Source organism: Marmota flaviventris, chromosome 3, assembly GCF_047511675.1.
Source record: "Marmota flaviventris isolate mMarFla1 chromosome 3, mMarFla1.hap1, whole genome shotgun sequence".
NCBI classification, from domain to species: domain Eukaryota; kingdom Metazoa; phylum Chordata; class Mammalia; order Rodentia; family Sciuridae; genus Marmota; species Marmota flaviventris.
Window position 1 is genome coordinate 67,044,013 of NC_092500.1, and position 27,798 is coordinate 67,071,810.

The 27,798-nt window shown below is 41.2% G+C and overlaps 2 protein-coding genes across 3 annotated transcripts in view; one reads left to right on the forward strand and one right to left on the reverse strand.

Annotated features, from left to right (window-relative positions):
* Window positions 1-27,798, reverse strand: part of Prpf40b (pre-mRNA processing factor 40 homolog B) — a 107,377-nt gene that overhangs the window by 63,010 nt on the left and 16,569 nt on the right. The gene's annotated exons all lie outside the window — the stretch shown is intronic.
* Fam186b (family with sequence similarity 186 member B) lies at window positions 201-26,087 on the forward strand. Its single transcript, XM_071609891.1, has 7 exons — window positions 201-296; window positions 1,084-1,309; window positions 2,328-2,510; window positions 4,732-6,388; window positions 6,894-7,086; window positions 25,037-25,206; window positions 25,917-26,087. The coding sequence occupies exons 1-7, from the start codon at window positions 201-203 to the stop codon at window positions 26,017-26,019; spliced, it is 2,628 nt and encodes an 875-aa protein (XP_071465992.1). The 3' UTR covers window positions 26,020-26,087.

Consider the following 27,798-nt stretch of genomic DNA (forward strand, 5'->3'; position numbering starts at 1 on the left):
TTAAATCAAACTGATGATGTCACCAAGGAAAAGCAGATCAGTTGGAACCTGGTGTCTGGCAGTTACCAGAGGATCTGTGGCTGGGCAGAGGGTACCCAAGAGCCAACCTGGGACCTTTAACTGCCAAAACAATCAACATTGTATGTCCAGGACTGTGTACCAGAGACCCAAGACATCTTAGAACTGAAGAGTTATCCAGAATGGAAAAGGACAATTCCCCACAGTTGGTGACTCCTGCATCAGTAAAAGCCATCATCTCAAGGATTGAGGCTGCCCAGCTAACTCGGGCTCAGGAGGTAATCCATGAGATGAGGGAAACACCTTTCTACTGGGCTCTGATTAGAGACTGGGGACTAACCCCACGTGTAAACAAAATCCCAGGAATACTCAGCAACCTGGGTTGCAGACAGATTAATTCAAAATACCCACATCCTATACTTAGCCTCTGCTAGGTAGGCTGGGATCAACCACCCCAATGAGGCAGGGATTGGACTGGGAAGGGAGCAGCCCACAGGCAAATGGGCAGAAAGCTCCAGGATAGCCCATAGTGGGGGTCCTATGAAGGCAGGAAGGCAGGAGGAGTGCTCCAGAATTCTTGATTTAGGGTTTGTTTGCCAAGGGCAAACTGCCAGAATACTCAAGATTGAGTGTTGGAAATACTTAGGGATAATGACCTAAGGTTCTAAACACCCTTTATATGAGACTGTGGCATATTTTTTTTTTATTTGAGGCTCTGATCCTGAGGGTTTCTTGGGGCCTCAAGGGTGAGGAGATATGTACAGACGTACAGGCCCCAACAAGTTCTGATATTCTGAAGACATTTTTGATATATATTTTTAGTATTACTGACCTTAATAATCAAAATGATAATAAGAGCTAATGCTCTTACTGTGCCAGGTACTATTCTAAGCACTTTACAAATACTAATTTATTTAATTCTTACAAAAACCCTGTGACATAAGTACTATATTGATCTCTACTTTACAAAAAAACAAAACAAACAAACAAACAAACCCTGAGCTCCAGGCATCTGAATCCAAAGTCTACACTCATAAGCACTACAATCTGCTGTCTCCTATATAGGATATTTCTACCCAACTTTCAGACATCTTGGACAATGTCAATTTTGTTATCAACCGCTTCCAGGAAGAATTAGGATATGACTTAAAAGAAAAGGTGAAATCTCATGAGATAGAGCAAAAGGGCAAGAAGAGATTTATACTGCTGGAAAAAATTGCCTCCTTCTCCAAAGATGCCAAAATGAAAGAGAAGCACCTGTATGAAATTCTCCGCTGGTTGGGTGACTGGGGTGAGTCTGTGGGCTGGGTAACTACTAGGGTGGATTACTTCTTCCTAGCCCCTGGTCCCTGCTGGCTGAGTCTCCTTCTTTTTCTACCTATATCAGCATTTGCTGGGAGGGGTGTGTGGGTGGTGGATGCAGAGACAGCATAAAGGACACATTTTTAACACCCCTTCCCCATAGAAACATTCCACCACTCATGTAACCTCCAATTCTCAGACAAGCAAACATGTAATTGTTCAAAACATAATAGATCATACATTAGCTGAACATGTGATGAATCCTAAGTCACAGATCCATCATGACATCTCATTTTTTGGGGGGCGGGGGGCAGGATAGAAAATGAATTCAAACCCATACTAGCTATTTTATAGAGAAGAATGAAGTGACTCTTACTGCATATACACTGACGCTAGACATAAGCAACTTACCCAATCATTTGGACACAGGATACATACAGACCTGAAACCAGGCGCTACTCCCTCCCCCTCATTCAAATCAGAGTCATCTAATCACAGGACCTGTGTGCAGTGAGGTTTGCTAGATGTTGCAGTGTTGGGAGAAAAATGATATGGAGATGCACCCTAGCTACCTTACACTACTGTTTCCAGGGAACTCTCAATTCAGTGATCTTTCAGCTGCTCTCAAGAACTAACAGAGTTAGTTGTTGACTCCACTTAATTCATTTAATTGTTCAGATGTTGGCCTAGGCAATGGACATAAAGCAATAAAAAGACACCTCCCTGGCCTCAAAGTACAACAATAATATGTAATGTTTATTGTGTATTTGTACATGACAGACCTCATGTTAACAATTTCACATGCATTACTCATTTAAACCTCACTCAATCCTTCTACAGAAGGAAACTGAGGCTTAGGGAACTAAGTGACAAGGCAATATCACACAGCTAGTACAAAGTGAAACCAATGCAACCTCAAAGTTGCTGCAACCCCTAAGTTACAGGGCTGCTTAGAGCTCCCTTAAGGACAGGATGTCCTCAGCCTGCACAACTTACTCCTTGTCCAGGTGACAGTCTGACCTATGAGATCAGGAACAGGAAGAGTGAGGAAGAACAGGAATCTCTGGATGAATGGATTGAGGTGATGGAGAAAGTGTTACCTCTCTCTCTCACTGCTACCAAAGGAGGCATCCAGTCTCTCATTTCCCTTTGCTCCACTCTCATTGAAGAACAAAAGAAAAGGGCACAAAGTAGGTTCCTGGAGCATCTGGGAGGGGAGCTGGGTGGGGATGGGCTGGATGACATCTCAGAAGAAAAAGACCCAGGCTGGGTCTACAGATGTAGGTCTCTCTGACCTTCCTCCTTAACAAAAGTGCAAAAGACTTAACAAAAGTGCAGAAGGGGTGGGGGGGCGGGAGGGAGCGCTGGATTCAATTTGAGCACTGAGCAGTTCTGAGCTGTCCCTCAGGTTAGAGATAGGAGTGAGGTGGAAACAGGTGGTTCCTTGTCTGGGGAACAAGTTTTGAAGGCCAGGAAGGCTAGAGTTTGTAGCCAGAGTCTGAAGAACATCCTTTCTTCACTTCAAACCTAGCTGCTGAGCCAGAAAATTCAGTGAGGCTCAGCTGGAGGCCCCTCTGGAGCCTTCCTGACTGTACCTGCTCCCAAGGTGGTGAGTTGACAACACAGATAAACCTTAGAATCTTACTCTTGTTGACATTATAAGTGACCTAATATTATCTAACTCATGCGTTTTATAGATGAGGACACTGACACCCAGAGAAGGGACCACAAGAAAGCTAATGGCAAAGCTGGGCGCCACACTTAGGTGAGTCTTACTTCAAGAGCATGGGCTTTGAAGTCAGACAGACTTGAGTGTAAATCCCATCTCTGCCAATTTCTGGTTGTATGACTTTGGGAAAATTACTTCATCTGTCTGAGCCTGTTCCCTCATATATAAAATGAGTAGGATACTGCCAACTTGCAGGGTTAGGAGAGACTTCCACATATGTGAGAAAGCTGATATCATGCTTTGAACATGCTTGGGACTTAATAAACAATACCTAACATTAGCATTCCTATTGATTCTTATGGACCAGTACATTATCCATAAGAAAGGTCCACAGTTGCAGGGAGGGAAAAGACAAGGAAAAATGGATTTTTCCTACAGTCTTTACCATCCTGTCTTGAAATATATTTTTTTATAAACCTGTTTCCTTGCTAGAGCATAAACTCTTAAAACAGCAAAGCAAAGGCTGTGTCTCTTTCTTTCTTCCTTTATTTTTTAATTTTTATTTTTTAAAAGGGCTTGACATGTCATAGTAGTATCATGTCAAGTAGCATTCTACCTCTGCGCCAATAAATTGCCCAGGCTGGCCAAGAACTTGGGATCCTCCTAAGTAGCTGGGATTACAGGTGTATACCACCATGCCCAGATTCTTTCTTTCTTTTTAGGGATTATTTATTAAGTATTTGCTAGGTACTTAGTACTGTACTTGTCACTAAATGTACATACTGTAAATCCTATGAAGATGCTATGATTATTCTCATTTTTCAGATGAGATACCGAGAACTTAGGAAACTTAGCCTGCCCCCCGCCAAAAAAAAATTGGGAAAAACAAGATGTAAACTTAAGTTATCTGAGTCCAGAACCAAAGTTCTGAAACACTGAACCATATGGCCTGACAAAACTGGCTAGATGCTAGCCTGACCTTAGTATCACATAATTTCCAGATTTCCTTTAGTCCCTCATTTAAAGTTAGCCATTATTTTTTTTCTGACAGTGATGTTCATTGACTTGGTGCTCCAAGATGATCACTCCACCAGCTATACAGATAGTAGGTCCGAGGGGATACTACTATGACATGTCAAGCCCTTGAAGAGCTGAGCACACACAATCTGTGCTGAGTACATTTTCCTGGGGAGAAGACCTACTGCTTTTGTCAGACTATTAAAGGATAACCATTTGCTCAAAATGAAAAAAGACTAGTCATTAAAAAAAAAAAAACAGGAGCATAATTGCATGACCATATGATAAATTTTCTACAGGCCCAGCCCCAGGGTAACAGAAAAAGGGAATGAAGCTTCTAGGTGGGCTTAAGGGGTTTGGTAATTGGCATTAGGGTGCTAAATGTAGATGTTGAGGCTGTGAAGTGATATGATAAGAAAAATTACTTCAAGAAAATATGGAGCATCAGGAGTAGGATGAATTGAACCCAGCTGGATTAACTAACTGTTTTAGGGTCCTCTGAGTTTGGGAGCAGCTGACCTGAGGGTAAGTTCTGGGTAAGCTCAGGCCCAGCAAAAGTCTCTCCCAACAGTATCTCTGGCTCACATATAATCCCAGTTCCTTATTTTTACCCAGTCCCAAAGAGGATTAAGTGAGAATTTTGACCAAACAGAGTCTGTAGAATCAGTGAAATCCTAAGAACCCACAGGAGTTTGTGTTGCCTTTTTTCTCTCCACCTCTCCCAGTATCCAAATGCATGTTCTGGCAGGGCTGGCAGGAAAAAAGCCAACAAAAATCTTCACTCCACCCTCAGCCACTGAGCCCAGAGCAGATGCTCCAAGACAAGCACACCACCTGCACAAAGGTCTCTGAAGTGAATTCCATGCTACAGGAGCTCCTGGACTCCACCATGTTCAACAAGGGGGAGGCCAAGGCCATTAGATACATATCCACTGTGGTGGAGAACCTCAATAAGGCCTTGATCATCCAGCACAAAGAGACTAGGAGCCTGGAATCCAAATACAGGTACTTGCAAATAGAGATGACCAAAGAGCTCAGCAGCCAGAGATTGCACTTCCAAAAGTCCATTCAAGTCCTTGAGAGCAAGAGGGATGCTTTACTAAAGCAGGTAGAGGTTCTAGGGGCAAAGTACCATGATCTCCTCCTGATAAAGCATGCCCTAGAGTTCCAGCTGAAGAAGGTTCAGACCTCTAGAGGTTCAGCTAGAGACCCAGCTGAGGTTTATATTTACTCCCCAGGCACCCTTGAAAAAGAAACACTTTCAAAAAAAGGAATAGTCATAGAGGAAACCCAACAGGAGCCCAAGGAGGAGGAGCTATTGTTTTCACCACTTTCCCCACGTCCCATGGCCACAGCCTGGGACAGAAGGGTTATGCATTCTACATGCCAGCTACGCTCCACCACAAACACACATTTGAGGATCGCAGATGAGTTTAGCAAAGACACCGAGAGTCTTGAGCCTGAGTTGCCACCCTCAGTGGATTACAAGTTTCCTACAAAATGGGAAAGACTGGTAGCAGAAAACTCAGGTCATGAAGACAAAGACCAGGAGGACCACTTCCCAGAGAAGGAAGGAGTCCAACCTAAGTTTCAGCTTAGGGAGCATCACCTGTCCCCAGGGAGCTCCAGGAAGGTACCCTTGGAGAGCCAAGTGGAGCACTGGGAAAAGGAAATGAGCAGGGAGAAGCAGAGGCAGCAGTGGCTGCAGGAGGAAGAGATTTGGCAACAGCGGCAGAGGCAGTGGGCCCTGCAGGAGCAAGAGCATCAGGAGAAGCTGCGGCTGTGGGAGATGGAAGCAGCTGCCAGGCAACAGCAGCAACTTGCCCCACAGGAAGAGAATCAAAAGAGCCTAAGGAAGGAGGAGCCAGGGGAGGATGTGGAGACACCGATCTTCACAACCATCAATTGGTGGAAGAACTTAGAGAAGGCAGAGACATTGCCAGTACCTCCCCCAAGCCGGGTCCAATCTGCTTGCCAAGGCAGGAGGCCACGCTTGCTCAGGTCCCCTCATGCCCAGCACCCCAAATCCTTAAACCAGAGGACTGTGAGTTCAGTAGAGTTTACCCAGATACCACAAGTCCCCAGGATTCCCACCAAGCCCAAAAATTCTACTTCCCTTCCTATCACGGGGACATTCATCCGAAGGGTAACACGGCCATCTTTCCAGAGATCCCCAGTCATCCTTAAAGAGAAGGTATATCATATGAAAACAGAGGCCCAAAGGAAGAATCTGCAGCTCCTGGGTGGGGATTCAATGCTGCCCCGCTACCTGCGCAGCAAGGCCTTGGAGCTTACCACCACTACCATGGAGCTGAGCACACACATGTTGCAGTGCCTGTGCCATAAGTACATCCTCTACAGAGCTTCCAAAACCTCCGGTAGGTGCCCCCACAGCCACCTGGCACCTGCCCACACCCACTGCAATATGTAGGAAGAGCCAAAGCCCAGTGGGAGAGGAGGAGTATGGGGGATGGGGAGAATCACCCAGACCTGGACACGGTCTCCTGAGGAAGGGCACTAGCGAAGGTTGTCTATCCTTAGGCCTTTGAGCAACTGTAGAAAGTGTAGGAGGAGGTAAGGCACTTACATGTTGCTCTCCTCATAGTGGCCTTTCCCTGCAAGCCCACTTCCCCATTTCTTCCTCATTTCCTTTCCTATCTGTGACCCACTCAATATGCTTTCCCCTTTTCTGTGGCTTTCTCTTCCTGTTTCCAGCCCAGTCCTAAGGCTTCTTACCTGATATCACCTCTCACTTCTCTGCCTCTCTTTCCCCAGCTCTCTACTTATGATCCCAGGAATGATAGAAAACAGAGTCATCTCTGGTCAACCAAATTGGAGGGAGGAGGAGAAGACCTCTCCACCCACTAGATCACTTCTCTCTTCCCAGACAGGAAGTGATCAACCACATACAAGATGTGCAAGAAAAAAGGGCCACCTACAAGGCCCAGAGCCTCTATGTTTTCCTTGAAAACATCAACCGACAGCAGAGACAAAGGCTGCAGGTTTGGACAGACAAGCAGAAGGACCTGGAGGTGAAGCGCCGAGAGTGCCTAAGCAGCATGGTGACCATGTTTCCCAAGGTGGGCCCCCTGCCCTGCTACCTGCTTGGGAATGGGGCAGGGCCAGGGCCAGGAAATGAGCCCATGGGATTGTGGGGTGTGACTGGGGACTAAGGGGCAGTGGAACTGCTAGGAAATGAGAGAGCAGATTACACCTCTGACTTAGGAAGAGGGGAAGACTGGAAGTGGCTTGATTGTAAGGGAGGGCAGCTTTCCAGTTTATATAAATGGGGAGAGCAAGCAAAAAGGACACCCTTCAAAAAGCTGTGGAAGAAAAGATTCTTCCAGAGTGGTTGGATAGCTGGGCCCTGCAGTCCTGACTTTGTGCTGGGATTTCCCTCCCTGTGGTTCTCACTGCCCTGCTTCCATCACTACTGTCTCCAGCCTCTCACTAGGGACTTCCTTTGCTATCCTTCTCTTTTGCTTTCTAGATTCCAGGTCTCTTCTTTTTTGGTTCACTTCCTTGTTTTAGAGAACTCCTTTTGGTCACTTCTGAAAAAGGATCATAGGAGGGTAAATCATTGAGACCCTGCTTAATTGCATTTTAGGTTTTGATGTTGCTGTTGAGAGTCCAGTTCTGTACCTTTGGGGTTTGGCCTGTTTTTACTGAGGCCTGACAGTCTATCTACTTCTCTCTCTCTCTCTCTCCATTGTTCCACGATTTTATTATTATCATATTTTACTTTAGATCTTTGGAGGTGGCCACCCTTCATATTTGCTACTTTGTATCTTTTGACATATGATTTCTGATTTCTTGCCTCCCACCCCAATCCTGATAAACACTTTTATTTGACTTTTTTTTTTTTTTTTAGATTTCACATACAAATACGAGATCATGTAGTATTTGTCTTTCTGTGTCTGGCTTATTTCACTTAGCATAAGGTCCTCCAGGATCATGTATGCTGTACAAATTGGTAGGATTTCTTCTTCTTCTTCTTTTTTTTTAAGACTAAATAATATCCTCTCTGACACTACCCTTACCCACACAAGTGTGTGTGCATACCCACCCACCCTTACACCAGTTTCTTTGTCCATTCATCCACTGATGAATACCTAGGTTGTTTCCAAGTCTTGATTATTGTGAATAGTGCTGCATAGTGGACATAAGGGTGCAGGTGTTCAATATTCCTCCAAGTATTCCATGAAATAGAAAAGGAAGGAAATCTTCCAAACTCATTCTATGAGGCTAATATCACCCTGATACCAAAACTAGACAAACACACATCAAGGAAAGAAAACTTCAGACTAATATCCCTGATAAATATAGATGCAAAAATTCTCAGTAAGGCTGGGGATGTGGCTCAAGCAGTAGTGCGCTTGCCTGGCATGCGTGCGGCCGGGGTTCGATCCTCAACACCACATACGAAGATGTTGTGTCCGCCGAAAACTAAAAAATAAATACTAAAATTCTCTCTCTCTCTCTTTAAAAAAAATTCTCAATAAAATTCTGGCAAATCGCATACAAAAACATATTAAAAAGATAGTGCACCATAATCCAGTGGGGTTCATCCCAGGGATGCAGGGTTGGTTCAACATATGGAAATCAATAAACATAACTCACCATATTAATAGACTTAAAAACAAGAATCATACGATCATCTCAATAGATGCAGAAAAGGCATCTGGCAAAATACAGCACACTCTCATGTTCAAAACACTAGATAAAACTAATGATATACTTCAACATTGTAAAAGCTCTATATGCTAAACCCAAGGCCAGCATCATTCTAAATGGAGGAAATTTAAAAGCATTCCCTCTAAAAACTGGAACAAGACAAAAATGTCCTCTTTCACCACTTCTATTCAACATCATCCTTGAAACTCTAGCCAGAGCAATTAGACAAAAGAAAGAAATTAAAGGGATACAAATAGTAAAGAAGAACTCAAACTATCACTATTTACCAATGACATGATTCTATATCTAGGAGATCCAAAAAATTCCACCAGAAAACTTCTAGAACTAATAAATGAATTCAGCAAAGTAGCAGGATATAAAATCAACAGCCATAAATCAAATGGATTCCTATATATCAGTGATGAATCCACTGAAACAGAAATTAGGAAAACTACCCTATTCACAGTAGCCTCAAAAAAACAAAACAAAACAAAACAAAAAACTTGGGAATCAATCTAACAAACGAGGTGAAAGACCTCTACAGTGAAATATACAGAACACTAAAGAAAGAAACTGAAGAAAACCTCAGAATATGGAAAGATCTCCCAGGCTCCTGGATAGGCAGAATTAATATTGTCAAAATGGCCATACTTCCAAAAGCATTATACAGATTTAATGCAATTCATATTAAAATCCCAATGACATTCTTCATAGAAATAGAAAAAGCAATCATAAAATTTATTTGGAAAAATAAGAGACCCAGAATAGTGAAAGCAGTCTTTAGCAAAAAAAGGGAAGGAAGCAGGAGGCATCACAATACCAGACCTTAAACATACAATCGAGCTAGAGTAACAAAAACGGCATGGTATTAGCACCAAAGTAGATTTGTAGACCAATGGTACAGAATAGAGGACATAGAGACAAACCCACATAAATAAGATTATATCATGCTAGACAAAAGTGCCAAAACATTCACTGGAGAAAATATAGACTATTCAACAAATGGTGCTGGCAAAATTGGAAATCCATATGTAGCAGAATGAAATTAAACCTCTATCTCTTACCCTGCACAAAACTCAACTCAAAGTGGATCAAAGACTTAGGCACTAGAGCAGAGATCCTGTACCTAATAGAAGAAAAAGTAGGTCCAAATCTTCACCCTGTCGGCCTAGTATCTGACTTCCTTAACAAGACTCCTAAAGTGCAAGAAGTAAAATCAAGAATCAATAAATGGGATGGATTCATAATTAAAAAGCTTCTTCTCAGCAAAGGAAACAACCAATAAAGTGAGGAGAGAGCCTACAGGTTGGGAGAAAATCTTTACCACATGCACCTCTGATAAAGCTTTAATCCCTAGGATATATAAATATAAAGAACTCAAAAACCTTAACACCAAAAAACCAAATAACCCAATCAATAAATAGGCTAAGGAATTGAAAGACACTGCACAGAAGAAGAAAGACAATTAATCAACAAACACACGAAAAAGTGTGCAACATCCCTAGCAATTACAGAAATGCAAATCAAAACTACACTAAGATTTCATCTCACTCCTGTCAGAATGGCAATCATCAAGAATATAGGCAACAATAAATGTTGGTGAGGATGTGGGGGAAAAGGCACACTCATACATTGCTGGTGGGACTGCAAACTGGTGCAACCACTATGGAAAGCAGTATGGAGAGTCCTCAGAAAACTTGGAATGGAACCACCATTTGACCCAGCTATCCATTCCTTGGTTTATACCCAAAGGACTTAAAATCAGCATACTATAATAATGCAGCCGTGTCAGTGTTTATAGCAGCTCAATTCACATCAGCTAAACTATGGAACCAACCTAGGTGTCCTTCAATAGATGAATGGATAAAGGAAATGTGGTATATATATTCAATGGAATATTACTCAGCTTTAAAAAAGAATAAAATTATGGCATTTGCCAATAAACAGATTGAGTTGGAGAATATCATGCTAAGCGAAATAAGCCAATCCCCAAAACCAAAGGCCGAAAGTTTTCTCTAATATGCGGATGCTAATTCACAGTAAGGCGGGGGGGCACTAGAGAAGAATAGTGTTAGATAGAGGGGAAGTGAAGGGAGGGCAGGGGAGGGGATGTGGGGATAGGAAAGATAGTAGAATGAAACAATTCTATAACATGTACACTCAGAAAAATGAGAAAGTATATCCCATCCATGTATGATATATCAAAGTACATAAATGCATTCTACTGTCATGTATAACTAATCAAAACAAAAAAGACTTTTTAAAAAGGTGCATGTATTGGGGCTGGGGATATGGCTCAAGTAGTAGCGCACTCGCCTAGCATGCGTGAGGCACTGGGTTCAATCCTCAGCACCACATAAAAATTTAAAAAAATAAAAATAAAGATATTGTGTCAACCTAGAGCTAAAAAATATATATATATTTTTAAAAAGTGCATGTGTTTATGAAGTGACTTCATTTTCTTCATGTACAAACCCAGAAGAGAAATGGCACATTCATATGGTAGTTTTATTTTTAACTTCTTTAGGAACCTTCATCATATTTTCCATAATGGTAATACCAATCTAAATTCCCACTAATAGTGTACAAAGATTCCTTTTTCTCTACACTCTTGCCAACACTTGTTATATTTTGTGTTTTTGATAATAGCCACTTTAAGGTATGAAGTGATATCTCATTGTGGTTTTGATTTGTATTTCCCTGATAATTGATGATGTTAAACCATTTTAATGTCTTGGATAAAGTCTATTCAAGGTCATTTGCTCATTTTTAAATTGGGTTATATATTTTCTATCTATTAAGTTGTAAAACTATTTTCTTTTTTGGCACTGGGGATAGAAACCAGGGGTGCTTTACCATGGAGCTACATCCCCAGCCTCTGCCCTTTAAATTTTATTTTGAGACAGGATTTTACTAAATTGCTGAGGTTGACCTTGAACTTGCAATCCTTCTACCTTAGACTTCCCAGTTGCTGGGATTACAGGAATGTGCCACTGCATCTAACATAAAACTATTTTTATTCTAAAAAGACTTTTCCTGCCTTTTTCACTGTGTTGACATTTGTACCAATAGTGCAAAAGTAGAAACGAGGCCAGTGTGGTAGAACATGCCTTTAATCCAAGTGATTCAGGAGGCTAAGACAAGAGGATTTCAAGTTTGAGGCCAGCCTCAGCAACTTTGAGATACTCTGTATCAAAATAAAATAAAAAAGGGCTAGGGTTGTGGCTCAGTGGTAGAGCACTTGCCTAGAACGCGTGAGGCACTGGGTTCAATTCTCAGCACCACATAAAAATAAATAAAATCAAAGTCCATTGACAACTAAATATTTAAAAAATAAAATAATAAAATAAAAAAGGACTGCAGGGGTGGGGGGGGGGAACTCAGTGAAAAAGCATCCCTGGATTCAATCCCCAGTAATAAAAAACAACAACAACAAATACAACAACAAAAGAAGTAGAGACAAAACTGCGGGCATATTAGCATGAGTCAAGGCAGTAACAATAAACTGTACTAGTGGTTGCTACATTCTTCTCCACTGCATGTTCACTTAAAATTAAAAAAAAAAAAAAAAAGTCCATTTCACCTAGGAATGTAGGATGATTTATTTGGGAATTTTAGATGAAGCAATAAAAATTATTAATCTCAACCCCTAAGTACACACATTTTTAATGTTTTTATGTGACAACATGGAAAATATTCATAAAGCACTTATGTGTATAAATGTACAAGAGCTGTCTTGAGGAAAAGCAACTGTATGGATTGCAAACAGAACCACCTGCTTTTTCCCTGGAGTACAATTTTTACTTGAAAGAAGGACTGACAAAAAAATTCTGGCATTTGGTAGATATTTTCCCAGTAGCAAGTGAGACAAGTATATTTTTTAAAGTAAAAAAACAAACAACTGACAATATTCTTTGTTATCAGTGATAGAATTTCAGCTTTCAAGAGAAAATTTAGGATTTTGGGAAACTATATTCACTACTATGAGCTTGACATGCTGCCAGTATTTAAAGTCTTCCCTGACGAAATTGGTGACGATACTAACAAATGTGATTTTTTTGTTATTGTATAATGAAATGTGTCATTATTGGGAAGAATTGCATATTTCAGTGACCCAATATTCTATTCACCAAATGCATGAGGATTCATTCTAGTTCCAAGATAGACCAATATATTTTAGCCTAATAGAGTATGAAATGTTCACAAATACAGTTCAGATTATATACTGCAACTAACCTTTGAGAACCCTCCATTTGTATCTGGGAGTGCTGTGGCACATCTGTAATCTGGGTATCAGGAGGCTGAAGTGGGAGGAGTGCAAGTTCAAGGCCTGCCTGGACAGCTAAGTGAGAATCTGTGTCAAAATAAAAAACAAAAAGGGATAGGGATGTAGCTCAGTGATATGGTGCCCTGGGTTCAATCCTAGTACCAAAAAAGAGAAAGAAAGAAAGGGTGGTCATTTGTGGAGTTCTGGTATAGCACTGAAGAAAAGTGTCCACAATTATCTGAAGACTATGCCAATGCTCCCGCCTTGTCCAGTTATATAGCTGGTGAGGCTGCCTTTCCTTCATATACTTCAACCAAAACAATGTAATACAACAGATTAAGAGCAGAAGCCAGAACTGAGATTCCTGCTGTCTTCCAGTTTACTAGGTATCAAATAGATATTTTTAAATATAAAATAATACCAGTCTTCTGACTAAAAAAATTATTTTTGTTTGCAAAATAGTTATTTTTCATAAGTATATTTTATTTATATTAATAGAAAGTAGAATTATTATTGTGATTCTTTTTTTTTTGAGAGAGAATTTTTTAATATTTTATTTTTTAGTTTTTGGCAGACACAACATCTTTGTTTGTATGTGGTGCTGAGGATCGAACCCAGGCCGCACGCATGCCAGGCGAGCGCGCTACCGTTTGAGCCACATCCCCAGCCCTATTGTGATTCTTTAATAAGTTAATAAGTGTTTTAAATTTTTTTCTCTTTCAACATCTAACACAGTGAACATTGATAACTCTGTACATCCCTTAATAATTTTTAAGAAAATGTTTGAGAACTGGTCCATTCATCAACTCCCTTTTATTCTCCCTATTTTCTTTTTAAAACTCCTGTGATTCAGATACTGAAACTTCTGGAAAAAGTATCTCTGTTATTTCTTCATTCTCTTTATTTTGCCTTTTATTGGGGAATATTAGATGAAGCAGTAAAAATTGTTAACCTCAACCATGAATACTCATTGCCTTTTGGGGACAGTTTGTCAACTTTATTTTCCAGTATTGTTATTGAGTTTTTCATTTCTACTATTCCTTTTTGTGTGTGTGTGCACAGTTCTGGGGATTGAACCTAGGACCTCACATATAGTAGGAAGCACTTTACTGTTGAGCTATCTCCCCAATCCTTTTTAAAAATTTCATTTTGAGATAGAGTCTAAGTTACCCGGACTAGCCTAAACTTGCAATTCTCCTGCCTCAGCCTCCCAAGTGGCTGGGATTACAGATGTAATCCCTCACCCAACTCTACTATCCTATTTTTAATTTCCAAGAACTCTTTCTTGTTCTCGATTATTTAAATATATATATATATATATATATATATATATATATATATATATCTTATTCTTGGATACAATATTTTCTTTTGCCACTTTGAGAATGTTAAAACTAATTTTGGTAAGTTTTAATATACTGGGATAGTCTCAATGCCCTTCAAATTGCTTTGTTTCAATTGGTTTGGTCTTATCAAGTTTCTCATTTTAGAGTGTTCTGGGTATATGGTGGTCTCTGGCTCTCTGCTCATATTTAAGGAAGAGACACAAGAGACTCAATGAAAAAAATTTTTTTTTTTTTTTGTGTGTGTGTGTGTGTGTGGTAGTAGGAGGAACTTTTCATCTGTGGATTCTGGTTCTAAGAAGGATAATCTTGAATTATTACTAATCTCATGATGGATAACACATTACCCCCAAATTCAGCGGCTTAAAATAACAATAATCACTTATTATGTCTCACAATTTCCATGGTTCAGGGATTTGGGAGCAGTTTGGCTATTTGATTCTGGCTTACGGGTCCCTCATTTCTGCAGTCTCATGCCAACTAGAGCTGCAGTCTGCTGAAGATCTGCTTCAAGATCACATACCTGGTAGTTGGTATTGACTGTCAGCAAATCTTAGTCCCTCTCCATAGGACCCTTCCACAGTGGTCCTGAAGTGTGATCAAGCATGTGTTTGACTTTTCCCAGAGCTAGTAGTGCAAGAGGCCAAGGTGTTATGAGAAACCACTTCAGAAAACACTCTAAGTCTGAATTCAAATCAAAGAGAGCTTTATTTACCTGGCCAGGGGACTGTCACCCACCCCTAGAGATTGAAGCTCTGTGAGAGAACAGCAATTTCCTGGCCTGTGTCTTGAGAATTTAAGGACAAAAACCACAACTCTAGGGCTTTTCGCAGCATTATGCAAGCAAGCAAGTTACAGAAACTAAAAAAAAAAGCAGTTAGCTTAACTGCATCTCAGATTCAAACAAGTGTTAGACAACCATATCCTGAGTTTCAGCTGAGCAGGGGCAATAATCTATTTTAAAAGTTATGTTGGGCTGGGGTTGTGGCTCATCAGTAGAGCGCTCGCCTCACACATGCGAGACCCTGGGTTCGATCCTCAGCACCACATAAAAATAAATAAATAATTAAATAAGTAAAAATAAATAAATAAAGATATTGTACCCATCTACAACTAAAAAAAAAATTAAAAGAAAAATAAATATTTTAAAAAAAAACGTTAAAATGCACTCAAACCCAAGATGTAGCTCACCACGATCACCACCATATCCTGAGTTGGGTACATTCTGTGGGGTACAAAGTACAGAAAAACAAGTTTTTAAAAGAAGACAGCTTTTGTTTCTGTTTCTTAGAAATGGGCCATGCAGTTCCCTCTTCACAAGAGCAGTAACAGAGAAACTAAGATGGAGTCTAGAACAGCCAAGATGGAGTCCCTATGGCCACACTTTTTGTTTGTATAGCCACAGTGACTCCATTTCTGCTATCCCAATATTAGTAACTTATTTGATGCTTGCAGTTATCTCATTTATTCATCACTTTACTACTGATATCTATAAGCCTTATGTCTACATGGTCAAGCTAATACAATTGTTCACAATTATGCTGATTTAACCTTGTCTATATCTATATTAACCTATCAGCCTATATTGATCTATAACTATACTGGCATACCTTTCACTGTTCCATATCTTTTTTCCTGTGGCTTAAATCCTATGTCTTACAGTTACATGATTTTATTACTATTACTTAGGCTTACTCCTGATGAATTTATGTCTTCCTGTTGCTTATCTATGTTTGTAAAATCAGGCAAGGCAGGCAGCGACCACCAGCGATCTTTAAAAAGGCCGCCGAAGGAGGCTTTATTTGAGATATCACTACCAAGCAGAACTCGATCAGGATCAGATGGACAGTGGACAGGAGAAGGGAATGAGGAGAAAGCACGTGGGAGCTTGACCTGATTGAGATTTTATGGGGCTCACAGCAAGAAGGGAAGGGCTTGGGACAGGAAAGGGGATTTTTAGGGTCCCTTGTTGCTGGAGTTGGTCAGGGAGCTGGCTGAACTTCAGGATTGGCCAGGGGGTTCTGCTGATTGACAGGCGTTAGTCAGGAGATCCTTCTGATTGATAGGCGTTCCCGCCAGCACCTGATTGATGTTCCTTTCCCACACGGGCTGCTTTGTCCTAAGTCACCGCCAGCGACCTGACAATGTTACCTTACCTTCTTCCTATAATCTATAACCTATGTCTATGAATTGATTATATTGATCAGTTCACACCACAACAAAGGTATAGCTACAAGCTAGGCACGAAAGTCACACACCATCACCTCTGTCATCGTCTCTAGATTCCAGACTAGTTCTACTCAGTTTGGAAGGAAACTACACAAAGGTGAAATATTCAGGGCCAGGAGTCTTGGGGGCTATTTTGGAGGCAAGCTACCACATGCTAGGCTATTTCACTGGGGAGCTGCCAATGTTTTTATCCGGAGGCCCTTTCTTTTAGAACTGCTGAATTTTCCATTTAAAAAGCTCCTAGTCTGTTTCTAAATAAAATACAAAATAAGGCTAGGGATGTTGCTCAGTGGTTGAGTGCCCCTGAGTTCAATCCCTGGTACTCTGCACCCCCAAAAAAGGTCCTAGTTATTTGTATGGATAGTGTTTAACTGGGAGCCAATAAGAGAAGGAGGTTGTAAACTTTCATCACTACCCTGTTTTCAGGATATTATCCCGCTCTCAAGTCTGCCTAGTGTACAGCAAATCTGTATTACCCTTTCCAGAAGAAACAATTCTAATCTTCTGCCAGGATTAGAAAGTCGGCTAGCCATGTAGGGCAACATAGGAGGATCTAGGACTCCAACTGCCTCCTAAACAAATTTCATTCTATCTTCCTGCTATTTAGTCTTATCTTTATTCCCTCCTCTAGGGAACCTGGTGTCAGCAATTCCTGAGATTTTTTTTTTAATTTAAGTTCTTCATTGAGACTTTGGTTGTTGCTGGGCTTTTCCTGCCACTGACTCAGGAATGTGCTTTTTCAGATCAATTAAGTCAAATTGGTTGTGCCATTTGCACTTCCATAAGCAATGGACAAGAGCACCATTGCTCCACATCCTTGTCAACACTTGTTTGTTTTTTTTTTAAAGAGAGAGAGAGAATTTTTTAATGTTTTATTTTTTTAGTTATCAGAGGACACAACATCTTTGTTTGTATGTGGTGCTCAGGATCAAACCCGGGGCCGCACGCATGCCAGGCGAGCGCGCTACCACTTGAGCCACATCCCTAGCCCCAACATTTGGTTTTACCAACAGTCTTTTTTTAAAATTTTTTATTGTTGGTTGTTCAAAACATTACAAATTTCTTGACATATCATATTCCACACTTTGATTCAAGTGGGTTATGAACTCCCACCTTCACCCCATACACAGATTGCAGAATCACATCAGTTACACATCCATTGATTTACATATTGCCATACTAGTGTCTGTTGTGCTCCGCTGCCTTTCCCATCCTCCACCATCCCCCCTCCCCACCTCTCCCCTCCCCTCCCCTCCTCTCTCTCTACCCTCTCCACTGTATAACCCTGAGGGTCTCCTTCCATTTCCATGCAATTTCCCTTCTCTCTCCCTTTCCCTCCCACCTCTCATCCCTGTTAAATGTTAATCTTCTTCTCCCGTTCTTCGTCCCTACTCTGATCTTAGTTACTCTCCTTATATCAAAGAAGACATTTGGCATTTGTTTTTTAGGGATTGGCTAGCTTCACTTAGCATAATCTGCTCTAATGCCATCCATTTCCCTGCAAATTCTATGATTTTGTCATTTTTTAATGCAGAGTAATACTCCATTACCAACAGTCTTTTAAATTTTTAAATTTTAGTCATTCTAGAGGGTATATAGTAGTATCTTATGATGATTTTAATGCATATTTTCCTAAGGATTAATAAGGTGAGCATCTCTTCATGTGCTTATTTGTCATTTGTTTATCATCTTTGGTGAAGTATATTATTGAGTTATATAAATTCTTTATTATTCTAGGTTCAAATCCTGTATCAGATGCGTTTTTTTTTTTTTTTTTTTGTGAATGTTATCTTTGTGGCATGCCTTTGCATTTACTTAACAATGTCTTTTGAAGACAAAAGACTTTAATTTTATGAAGTCTAATTTATAATTTTTGCTTTCTATATTATTTTTATTATTATCTTATAGTACTGGGAATTGAACTTAGGGGGGATTTACCACTGAACTACATTCCCAGCCCTTTTTGTTTTTGAGACATGATCTCACTAAATTGCCCAGGTTGGCTTCAAACTTTCAGTCTTCCTGCCTCAGCCTCCCAAGTTGCTGGAATTGCAGGCATTTACCCCAGCAATCAGCTTGTGTCCTATTTAAAAAAAAATTTTTTTTTTTGCTTAATCCAAGGTTACAAAATTTTTCTCATGTTTTCTTTTAGTAATTTTTTTTTGAGAATTTTAATATTTATTTTTTAGTATTTGGCAGACACAACATCTTTGTTTGTATGTGGTGCTAAGGATTGAACCCGGGCCGCGCGCATGCCAGGCGAGCGCGCTACCACTTGAGCCACATCCCCAGCCCCTTCTTTTAGTAGTTTTATAATTTTATTCTTACATTACATCTGGCCTATAATTCATCCCAAGTTAATATTTTATATGATATGAAGTAAGGGTTGAAGTTGATTTTGGCTTTTGGGTTTTTTTTTTTTTCCTTTTTATTCCTCTCTATCTCTCTTTCTGGATAATGTAGATTGTACCCAAGGTAACTCTATCACTAAGCTACAGCCCTAGCCCTTTTTATTTTTTATTTTAGTACAGCATCCCACTAAGATGTTGCCCAGGCTAGTCTCAAATTTGTGATCTTTCTGCCTTAGCCTCCTGAGTGGTTGGGATTACATATGTATGCCACTGCAACTGGCTTGGTTTTCTTGTTTTGTTTTCTTTATATATGGATATACAATTGTGCTAGTATTATTTTTTATTGAAGATAGACAAAATAACTTTATTTATTTATTTATTTAGGTACTAAGGATTGAACTCAGGGGCACTTGACCACTGAACCATATCCCCAGTCCTACTTTGTATTTTATTTAGAGACAGGGTCTCACAGAGTTGCTTAGTGCCTCGCTGATGCTTGGGCTGGCTTTGAACTCACGATCCTCCTATCTCAGCCTCCCAAGCTGCTGGGATTGCAGGCGTGTGCCACTGCAGCCAGCTTATTTATTTATTTATTTGAAAGAAAGAGAGAGAGAGAATTTTTTAATATTTATTTTTTAGTTTTCGGTGGACACAACATCTTTATTTTTATGTGGTGCTGAGGATCGAACCCAGCGCTCCGCGCATGCTAGGCAAGCGCGTTACCACTTGAGCCACATCCCCAGCCCAAGCTTATTTATTTTGATGTGGTGCTGAGGATTGAACCTAGTGCCTCACTCATGTTAGGCAAGTGCTCTACCACTGAGCTACAATCCCTGCCCTTGTTGTCATATATTTTGCTCCATATATGTTATATATTCCCTAAAACATTGTTAAAACTTTTTCTTTAAATAATTGATAATCTTCTATATTTACCAACGCATTTGCTATTTCCAGTGCTCTTTATCCAAATTTATATCTGGCATGATTTTCCTTCTATCTTAAAGCTTTCCTTTAATATTTCTTATTGTGCTCATCTGCTAGCAATTAATTTTCTCAGCTCTGGTATATCTAAAAAGATATTTAGCTTTCAGTTTTAAAAGATACTTCTCTGGATATAGAATTCTAGGTGCCCAGATATTTGGGAGACCAAAGGGAGGGGCTGTGAGTTCAAAGGCCAGCTTGGGCAACTTAGTGAGACCCTGTGGGGGGAAAAAAATTCTTGGTGGACAGTTTTTTCTTTCAGTCTTGAAAGATGTAAAAACACATTCTACCCAAATATGAACTCTGAGGACTGTCTCCCTGTTCTTGCCCAGAGGTTCTTCCTCCAGCTTTGGTGTTCCCTCCCATGCCTGTGCTAATGCCTGATGGGGCCCCTATTCAGAGCTCCAAAGTTTTCCTACTGTATTACTTGCTCCTCATTGTTACTCTGCTTTGCAAATTCTAGTCACCTTGCCTTCCCTGAACTCCAGACAAACACCATCTCCTCTACTCAGAGGTTACTGGAATGGGCTGGGGGTGACTGTTCTGTGTTGTAGCCTGACCACTCTCTCATTTGATTCATCTCTCTCAGGGATCACTGACCTGCACTGCCTATCATCTGAATATCTGTCTTGTTTCATATATTTTGTTAAGCCTACTAGTTGCTTACAGCAGGTAATCTGTTATTCCACTATCACCAGTTGTTGCCCTATAAGAGAAACTAAAGTTTTTCCACTTCGGCTAGTGGTGGGGTCTGCTTAAGCAGCCAATCTCTGCAGCTAAGAAAAGTGTTGCAGCTCTTAATGACAGGCTATGCCCTGCAGTGTTGCAGCAGACCCCAGAAGCTCACTGACAATTTCTTCTTTCTAGGTTTTTGTCTTGAAAATTTGAGAAATGAAATCCACTGATGAGGATGAATATGTGAAAGAGTAGGATTCATTCCAGTGTAAAGAGAAACAGAATTCTTCCAGGGGCAAGAGGGGACCCAAGAGGGGTTGCTGCCTGAGTGTGTTAGTCTGGGGATTTATATAGTACTTGGACTAATGCTATTGATCCAAATACATGTTAATCAGGGTTTAGAAAAGTACTACAGCTATTAGTTAACTCTGAGTCTAAACTTTCATTTAGGTCTACCTCACTTCTGTTTTTTCACTGGCTTGTCAAGAAGAGGGAGGTTGAGGTCCTGAGATGATAGATGCACAGTGTTCTGAGCTGTAGTGCAGTGTGCAGTAGGTTTCTGCAGTAATCCAAGCCATGCCACCAGGGGGCCAAGGTTGGCACACCCTGGGTTGCCTCAGTGCTGGCTAGCCTCACCTCGGGCCCTGGCTGGCCTGGTGGGCTCTAATGCAGCTGAGGCTGGCACTCACCATCCTGTTTCTACTTGTTGGTGGGATTAGTAGGCCAGCTGTGTGGCTGGGGAGCTGGGGAGCCATGTCATTAGGATCAATTTTTAATGTTAAGTTCCAAAGATTCCTATATTTATCCAGTATATAACTTTTGGTAAGTACTTGAATTCTTAGACTCTTTGTAAACAAATTCATTGCCACTCAAGATACCATGGTCCATGGGTTAGGAAATACTGGTATAGGCCACCAGAATTGAAAAATCTCACTCTCTGTTCCTAGGGTCTACCCTTAGCTTTTCCATATCCTTGCTGAGAAATCACATTTTTCCCTCTGCACACTGACACTAGGAAAAACTGTGTTCTTTCAAACCCACCTATTTTACCTTATATATTTCAGTAAGGTTCCCATCCAAAATGTGCAGACCTGGTTCTGGCATTCATGTATCAAGTGTGTCTAAAATAAATCCTAATGTGATGTATAATCCAGTTTTACCTTTGTATACCACCCAGGGATTCAAGGTTTAAAAACCAAAAACAATTAAAAAGTAACCCTCTAGACTAGGAAATATAGCTCAGTGGTAGAGCACTTGCCTACCATGAAGAGGCCCTGGGCCCAATCCCTAGTACCAAAAAAATAAAAAAATTTTAAAAGTAACACAATTTTTAATGGGGTAACTTGCATTACTAAAGAGGGTTCAATTTTTACTCCATAGTAATGCTTATTGTATCTTATCTTCTCTCCCATTCCCACATATCCAGAAAACCTTTTTAAACTCCAAAATATTCTGACACCAGAACTTCTCCTGTTCTAGAAAAGTGATTATAAATTTATGAGCCACATGAGGGACAGTGAATCCATGTATCTACCAATAATCCTCTATATACTGCAGAGCATAATGGTGCAAGCCTGTAATCCCAGGGACTTGGGAGGCTGAGGCAGGAGGATCACAAGTTTGAGGCCCTAAGCAACTTAGTGAGACCCTGTCTCTAAATTAAAAAATCAAAAAGGTTGGGGATGTAACTCAGTGGTAAATTGCCCCTGAATTAAATCCCTAGTACCCTAATAATAATTCTCTACATACCAAATTATAAAAAATAAATATACTTATCATATGGATGGTAATCCTTGAAACTTCTGACATTTAGAATGGATCCAAAGGGATGGAGATATGGCTCAGTGGCAGAATGCATGAATGCATCCCTGGGTTTGATCCCTAGCACCACACACATGAAAAAAAATCCAAATCCAAAATAGTACAGGAATTTTTTTTTTTTATACCAGGGATTGAACTCAGGGGCATGCAATCACCAAGTCACATTCCCCAGCCCTATTTCATATTTTATTTAGAGACAGGGTCTCACTGAGTTCTTAGCACCTCATTGTTGCTGAAGCTGGCTTTGAACTAGAGATCCTCCTGTCCAAGCCTCCCAAGCTGCTGGGATTATAGGCATACACCAGGAACTTTTTAAAAAATCAAAACTTATAAGGCCGAAAAGATAATAGCTTAAATTTTGGGATAATGGAATCAAAGACCCCTATCTCCTCTTTTGATTCTTTATTTTACACACTAACACAATACATAACCATGTTTCTATTAACAGTGTGAATATATGACAGTGATTCTATGACATCATAGGCATCACAGTGTCATAGCACAAGGCATAACACATTTGTGGTGATGCTGGTTTACACAAACCTACTGCACTGTCAGTCATGTAAAAAAAGAGCACAGGGGCTGGGGTTGTGGCTCAGTGGCAGAGCACTTGCCTAGCATATGTGAGGCACTGGGTTTGATTCTCAACACTACATAAAATAAATAAATAAAAAAGGTATTGTGTCCATCTACTACTAAAGATATTTTTAAAAAGTAAAAAGAGCATAGCCAGGCACAGTGGCACACATCCATAATCCCAGCTATTCAGGAGTCTGAGGGAGGAGGTTCATAAATTCAAGTCCATCTAGGCAACTTAGTGAGACCCATTCTCAAAATCAACATTTTTTTAAAAGGTTGGGGTAAGCCAGGCATGGTGGTACATACCTGTAATCCCAGCAATTTGGGAGGCTGAGGGCAGGAGGATTGCAAATTCAAGCCCAGTCTCAGCAACTTAATGAGACCCTACCTCAAAATAAAATTTAATAAGGCCTGGAATTATAGACGCTTAGTGGTAGAGGGCCTCTGGGTTCAATCCCCATACCAAAAAAAAAAAAAGAGCCAACAACAACAAAATGCTGGGAATGTATAACATTGAAAAAGTGGCTTCACTAGAAAGTGTGAAACCCTGAGTTTGATCCTCAGTAATGAAAAAAAAAAACTTAATAATGATGATAAATGGCTATATTACTGGTTTATATATTCACTATACAATACTTTTTTTCATTAGTTTAGAGTGCACTCCTTTTTCCTTATAAAAATTAACTATAGTGGGGCCAGGTGTGGTGGTGCATGCCTGTAATCCCGGCAGCTCCGGAGGCTGAGACAGGAGGATCATGACTTCAAAGCCAGCCTCAGCAACAGTAAGGCACTAAGCAATTCAGTGAGACCCTGTCTCTAAATAAAATACAAAATAGGGCTGGGGGTGGCTCAGTGGTCAAGTGTCCCTGAGTTCAATCCCTGGTAACAACAACAAAAAAATTAACTATAAAACAGTATGCCATATTATGCCAATAGCAGCCACATACATCTCATTTTTCCCCTCTTTATTGCATCAAGAGACCACATTGATTGACATATACCGTGTTGGCTTGTATAAGTATGCTCTATGATGTTTGTACAATGATGAAATTGTCTAATGACACATCACTTAGAATGTGTCCCTATAATTTTTTTATTGCTATTTTGCCCCTTTTCCAGATTTCCTATAACAAAGGAGAAAACAGGAACCAACCCAGAAAATAAGAACTCATATCCTTTGGGAATATCAACAATTTTGTCCCTATTATACAAAATATACATCTAGCCTTAATATGGAAGAAACAGCTCTATGCAGTAGCCATGAGTATTATACCATTCCTTGCTAGACTCATTTGCCAATTCTCTATAAGTGTCCATAGGATGAATCACCTCAGTTTCAGATCTGAGGCTTAGGAAGGGTTGGAAAAGGAGGGCTGGTTTCAGTTTCCTCTGCTTTTTTCTCCAACTACTAGGAGCAAAGAAGCAGCAAATGCTGACATGCATCATAGGGGGATAGCCAGCAGTTTGGAAATATTGTAGAATCTTCCATTAGTGACTCAAACTGCTGGGTTCTGCCCTGGTGTTGGGTAATAAATGTTTTCTCTGAATCCGGAGCAGAAGACCTGAGTGTGGGAGAGACAGTATGTTAAGGGATTCAGTGAACATGCTGGCATTGGACAGTGGAAAGAGGCTTGGCCCTGGAGGTTTCTCCCAACTCAGTATATGTCACCTTGTATCAGTCCTGATAATCTGTAACTGACTCAACTTGCTAAATTGGTTAAAGAAGGAACAAGCCATCATGAAAGCTCACACAGCTCCTTGCCCAGCACCAGGGCTAGGTTTGTGTGCATGCAGGGGTAAGTTTGTGTGCACACCTGGCCCCTTGCCATTAACCTTGCATGTGCTCTTGCACTTGCAGCTGCCCTCTGCTTTGCCCATTGTTGATTCTTCACAGCAAAGGAGAAAGCAGGAACTAACATAGCAAATAAGAATTGAAAGAATTCCTAGGAAAGGTGTGATACCTGGGGTCCCAGTGGTTTTCTAATTGGGCCATACCCTCTCTACTCAGCCCTGAGACCAGTAAGGGTACCAACAGTCAAGCAATGCCTCCTCTTGTCCTACAGAGGAATAACTTCCTGTCTCCCTGATGCCTCTTTGCTGGTTCCTCTAGCTTAAGATGGAGTGGAATATTTGTCTGAACATTCCTGTGGTCACCTCCCCAAAGTCAAGGAAATGCAAGTCATCCCCAGTTTCACTCCGGCGTATTCACTCCAGCAGCCCTGCCTGTCAGCAGCCCCTTCCATCTAAGTGCCAGGAGTATGTTCCTTTGCGGATGGCCAGGTAAGTGCAGGGAAGCTGATGGGATAGCCATCTATATGGGTGGGGAAGTAAGAAGTAGAGGTGGCTACCCTGGGGAGGTAGGCAGCAAGGCAAAGGCACAGACAGACAAAGATTGTCCCATGGGCTGCAAAGAGCCTGTCTTCTCCGTTGCCCTGCCCAGCTCTGGTGCACTGACCTACAGGGAAGGTTGAGGGGGCTTCCGGGGCTAGCCTGATTGTGTTCCAACCTACGCAACTGAAAGACTCTGGGGACGCACAGCTGAGCATTAATCCAGCATCTGCCATTGGTCTATCCATTTATACAAGCCTGATCCTTCCCACCTTGTGACCCCCTGGCTCAAACAGAAACACTCTGGGCAGCGAAGAGAACCCACATTCACACCCATTCCAGCATGGCCTGGTTCAGGGCTTCTGCTGCATAGTGTGTACCTGGAAGCACAGAGTACCCCTTCCAGCAGCTTCTTAGCTAAAGGAGATCCAGTAAAGTGAGACATAGAGCCAATAAAAGGGGAGAAGAAGGGTGATAAGGAGGACAGTGACAAATTCTATTTCAGAAGGGAAGAAAATAAGGTCCAGTGTGTTGGGTCTTGTGATCCTGAAGAGCTTATGGCTCCTCAGTGTGTCTGTCTCTGTGTCTCTCTTTCTGTCAGTCTCCTTCTCCCACCCCCACCTCTGATTCTTTTGACATTCTCTATACCCTCCCACCCCTAGTCAACAGGGAAACCAGATAGAGGCCATCTGGAAGACTAATGTGGCCTCCTCCAGTCACCCAATAGAAAAAAAGACCCTGTCAGTCTGTCCTGGGACCAGCTAGGCAGATACCCAGATATCTCCTGGCTTTTGGTGCAGGATATACCTTCCTCCCACCACAGAAGCTTGATGTCCCCCAAGACCTGGTAAGGTGCAAGGCTGAGTACTTAACCTGGAGACCTGCCCACCAAGGACACACTGTCCCTGTCCAACAGTCCAGGCAATCTCTTTCTAAACATTAGTAATGGCCTCATTTTTTTTGTGCTACATCAGATAAGAAAGGCTAACTTGTCTCAATTCACTAGCCATCAACTAGCCATACCAACACCAGTTCTCTTAAAGGCTTTCCATAGTACTCTGAAGATTACTGCAGGGGTATCATCTTCACAGGTTTCCTAGGCTGCACATGAATTTCTAAAGAGCCATATTCTAGCCCTTGACCTGGGGGTTATTCTCAGGAAGAGCAAGTAGAGGAATGGAGAGATTTAGGGAGACCATGAATTGCATGATAAACCTGAGATCTGGACCTATCTTTATTATTTTCATTTCTTTATTGCCTTTGAGAATTGTCCCAAGAAGAATACCTAAGGCGAGTGTGGCAGATCTCAGTAGGCCAGCAGGAGGACTTTCTGGTTAGAACAGGTTCAGTTCTCCTGTGCCTCTCCTGGATTAAAGACATCAATATTCAGACTCAAGGCTCTTCCAAGGGACCTTTCCAGATTAACCATTCCATCTGCCTCTTGTGGCCCTGTACCTACCCCAATTAAAGATCTCTGACACAGAAACAGCTCTGATGGCTGCCAGTCTAACCTAACCAGAACCAAGATGCTAGTGCTGCTTCATCCTCCCAATGGAGACTTAGGTAAGACATAGTAGTTGAGCAATATCAGAGAAAGCAATGCCTTGGCTGTACCTCTGCTCTGAAATGGGTCTGAGCTTACCAGTTGGAACCAGCTTGAAAACCCTAGTGCGGGTACCTGGTGTCCACTTCCAAAGGGGAGTGTGTGTGTGTTTGTGTGTGTTACTGTTGTTGTTAGTTGATTTGGATACAGCAAACAGAATTAAGAATGACCAAAACAACATTTCAGGAGAACTTTGGTAGAACCCAGAAGTCACTGGGGTCTCTGTCCAGCCGAGATCCTCCCAGAGTTGTGTCCTCCCTCTGCAAACTCCTTCTCTGTGTCTCTCTTCCCTGCATTCTGCAAGTACCTGGGTCTGCCCAGCCTCTGTGGAAATTTGAGACCAGACATTTTATTCTCCCTTCAACACAGAAATACATGCATAAACATCCAGTGTACACACTCCACTTGACCTCAAGCATCAATGGCAGTATCTTTCTGAAAATGTAAGGGGATAATGGAGAAAGGGATTCACAGTGAACAGCACCCAACAGCAGTATCCTTTCTTCCCTTTTTTTTTTTTTGCCTTCTCTCTTTGGTATAACATGCAAAATTCTAACATACCTTCATGTCTCAAGCAGAGCTGTTCCACCCACACCTAGGCCTCTACTGGGATCTCAGCTGCAGGCTGAAGCACTTATCAAAATATTGTTCCCAGCAAAGACAGCTTCCCCTTTCTAAGGGAATTTAGATGAATACAATTTTCTTCCCCTTTTCCAACTCTATTCAAATTTATTTGAATTCTTACACCGCCAGGTAAAGAGGCAGAGCCTTGATTCTTCTGTTCTCTTCATCTGCATCCCAGGTTGGTACCACTTCCCTGAATGTCTGCCTGTTCCTTGATGCTTCATTGTGGGGGCGTCTATATTGCTTTGGGACCCTGTTTTCATGGCAAGTGGGCTGCCAGTCTTTTTTTTTTTTTTGTACTAGGGATTGAAGTCAGG

Bases quoted from the DNA above. Each gene is read 5' to 3' on its own strand.
- Fam186b (XM_071609891.1), top strand. From the start codon at position 201: ATGGAAAAGGACAATTCCCCACAGTTGGTGACTCCTGCATCAGTAAAA. The intron at 297-1,083 runs GTAATCCATGAG...TCTCCTATATAG, and splicing joins AGCTAACTCGGGCTCAGGAG to GATATTTCTACCCAACTTTC. The intron at 7,087-25,036 runs GTGGGCCCCCTG...TGGTTCCTCTAG, and splicing joins TGGTGACCATGTTTCCCAAG to CTTAAGATGGAGTGGAATAT.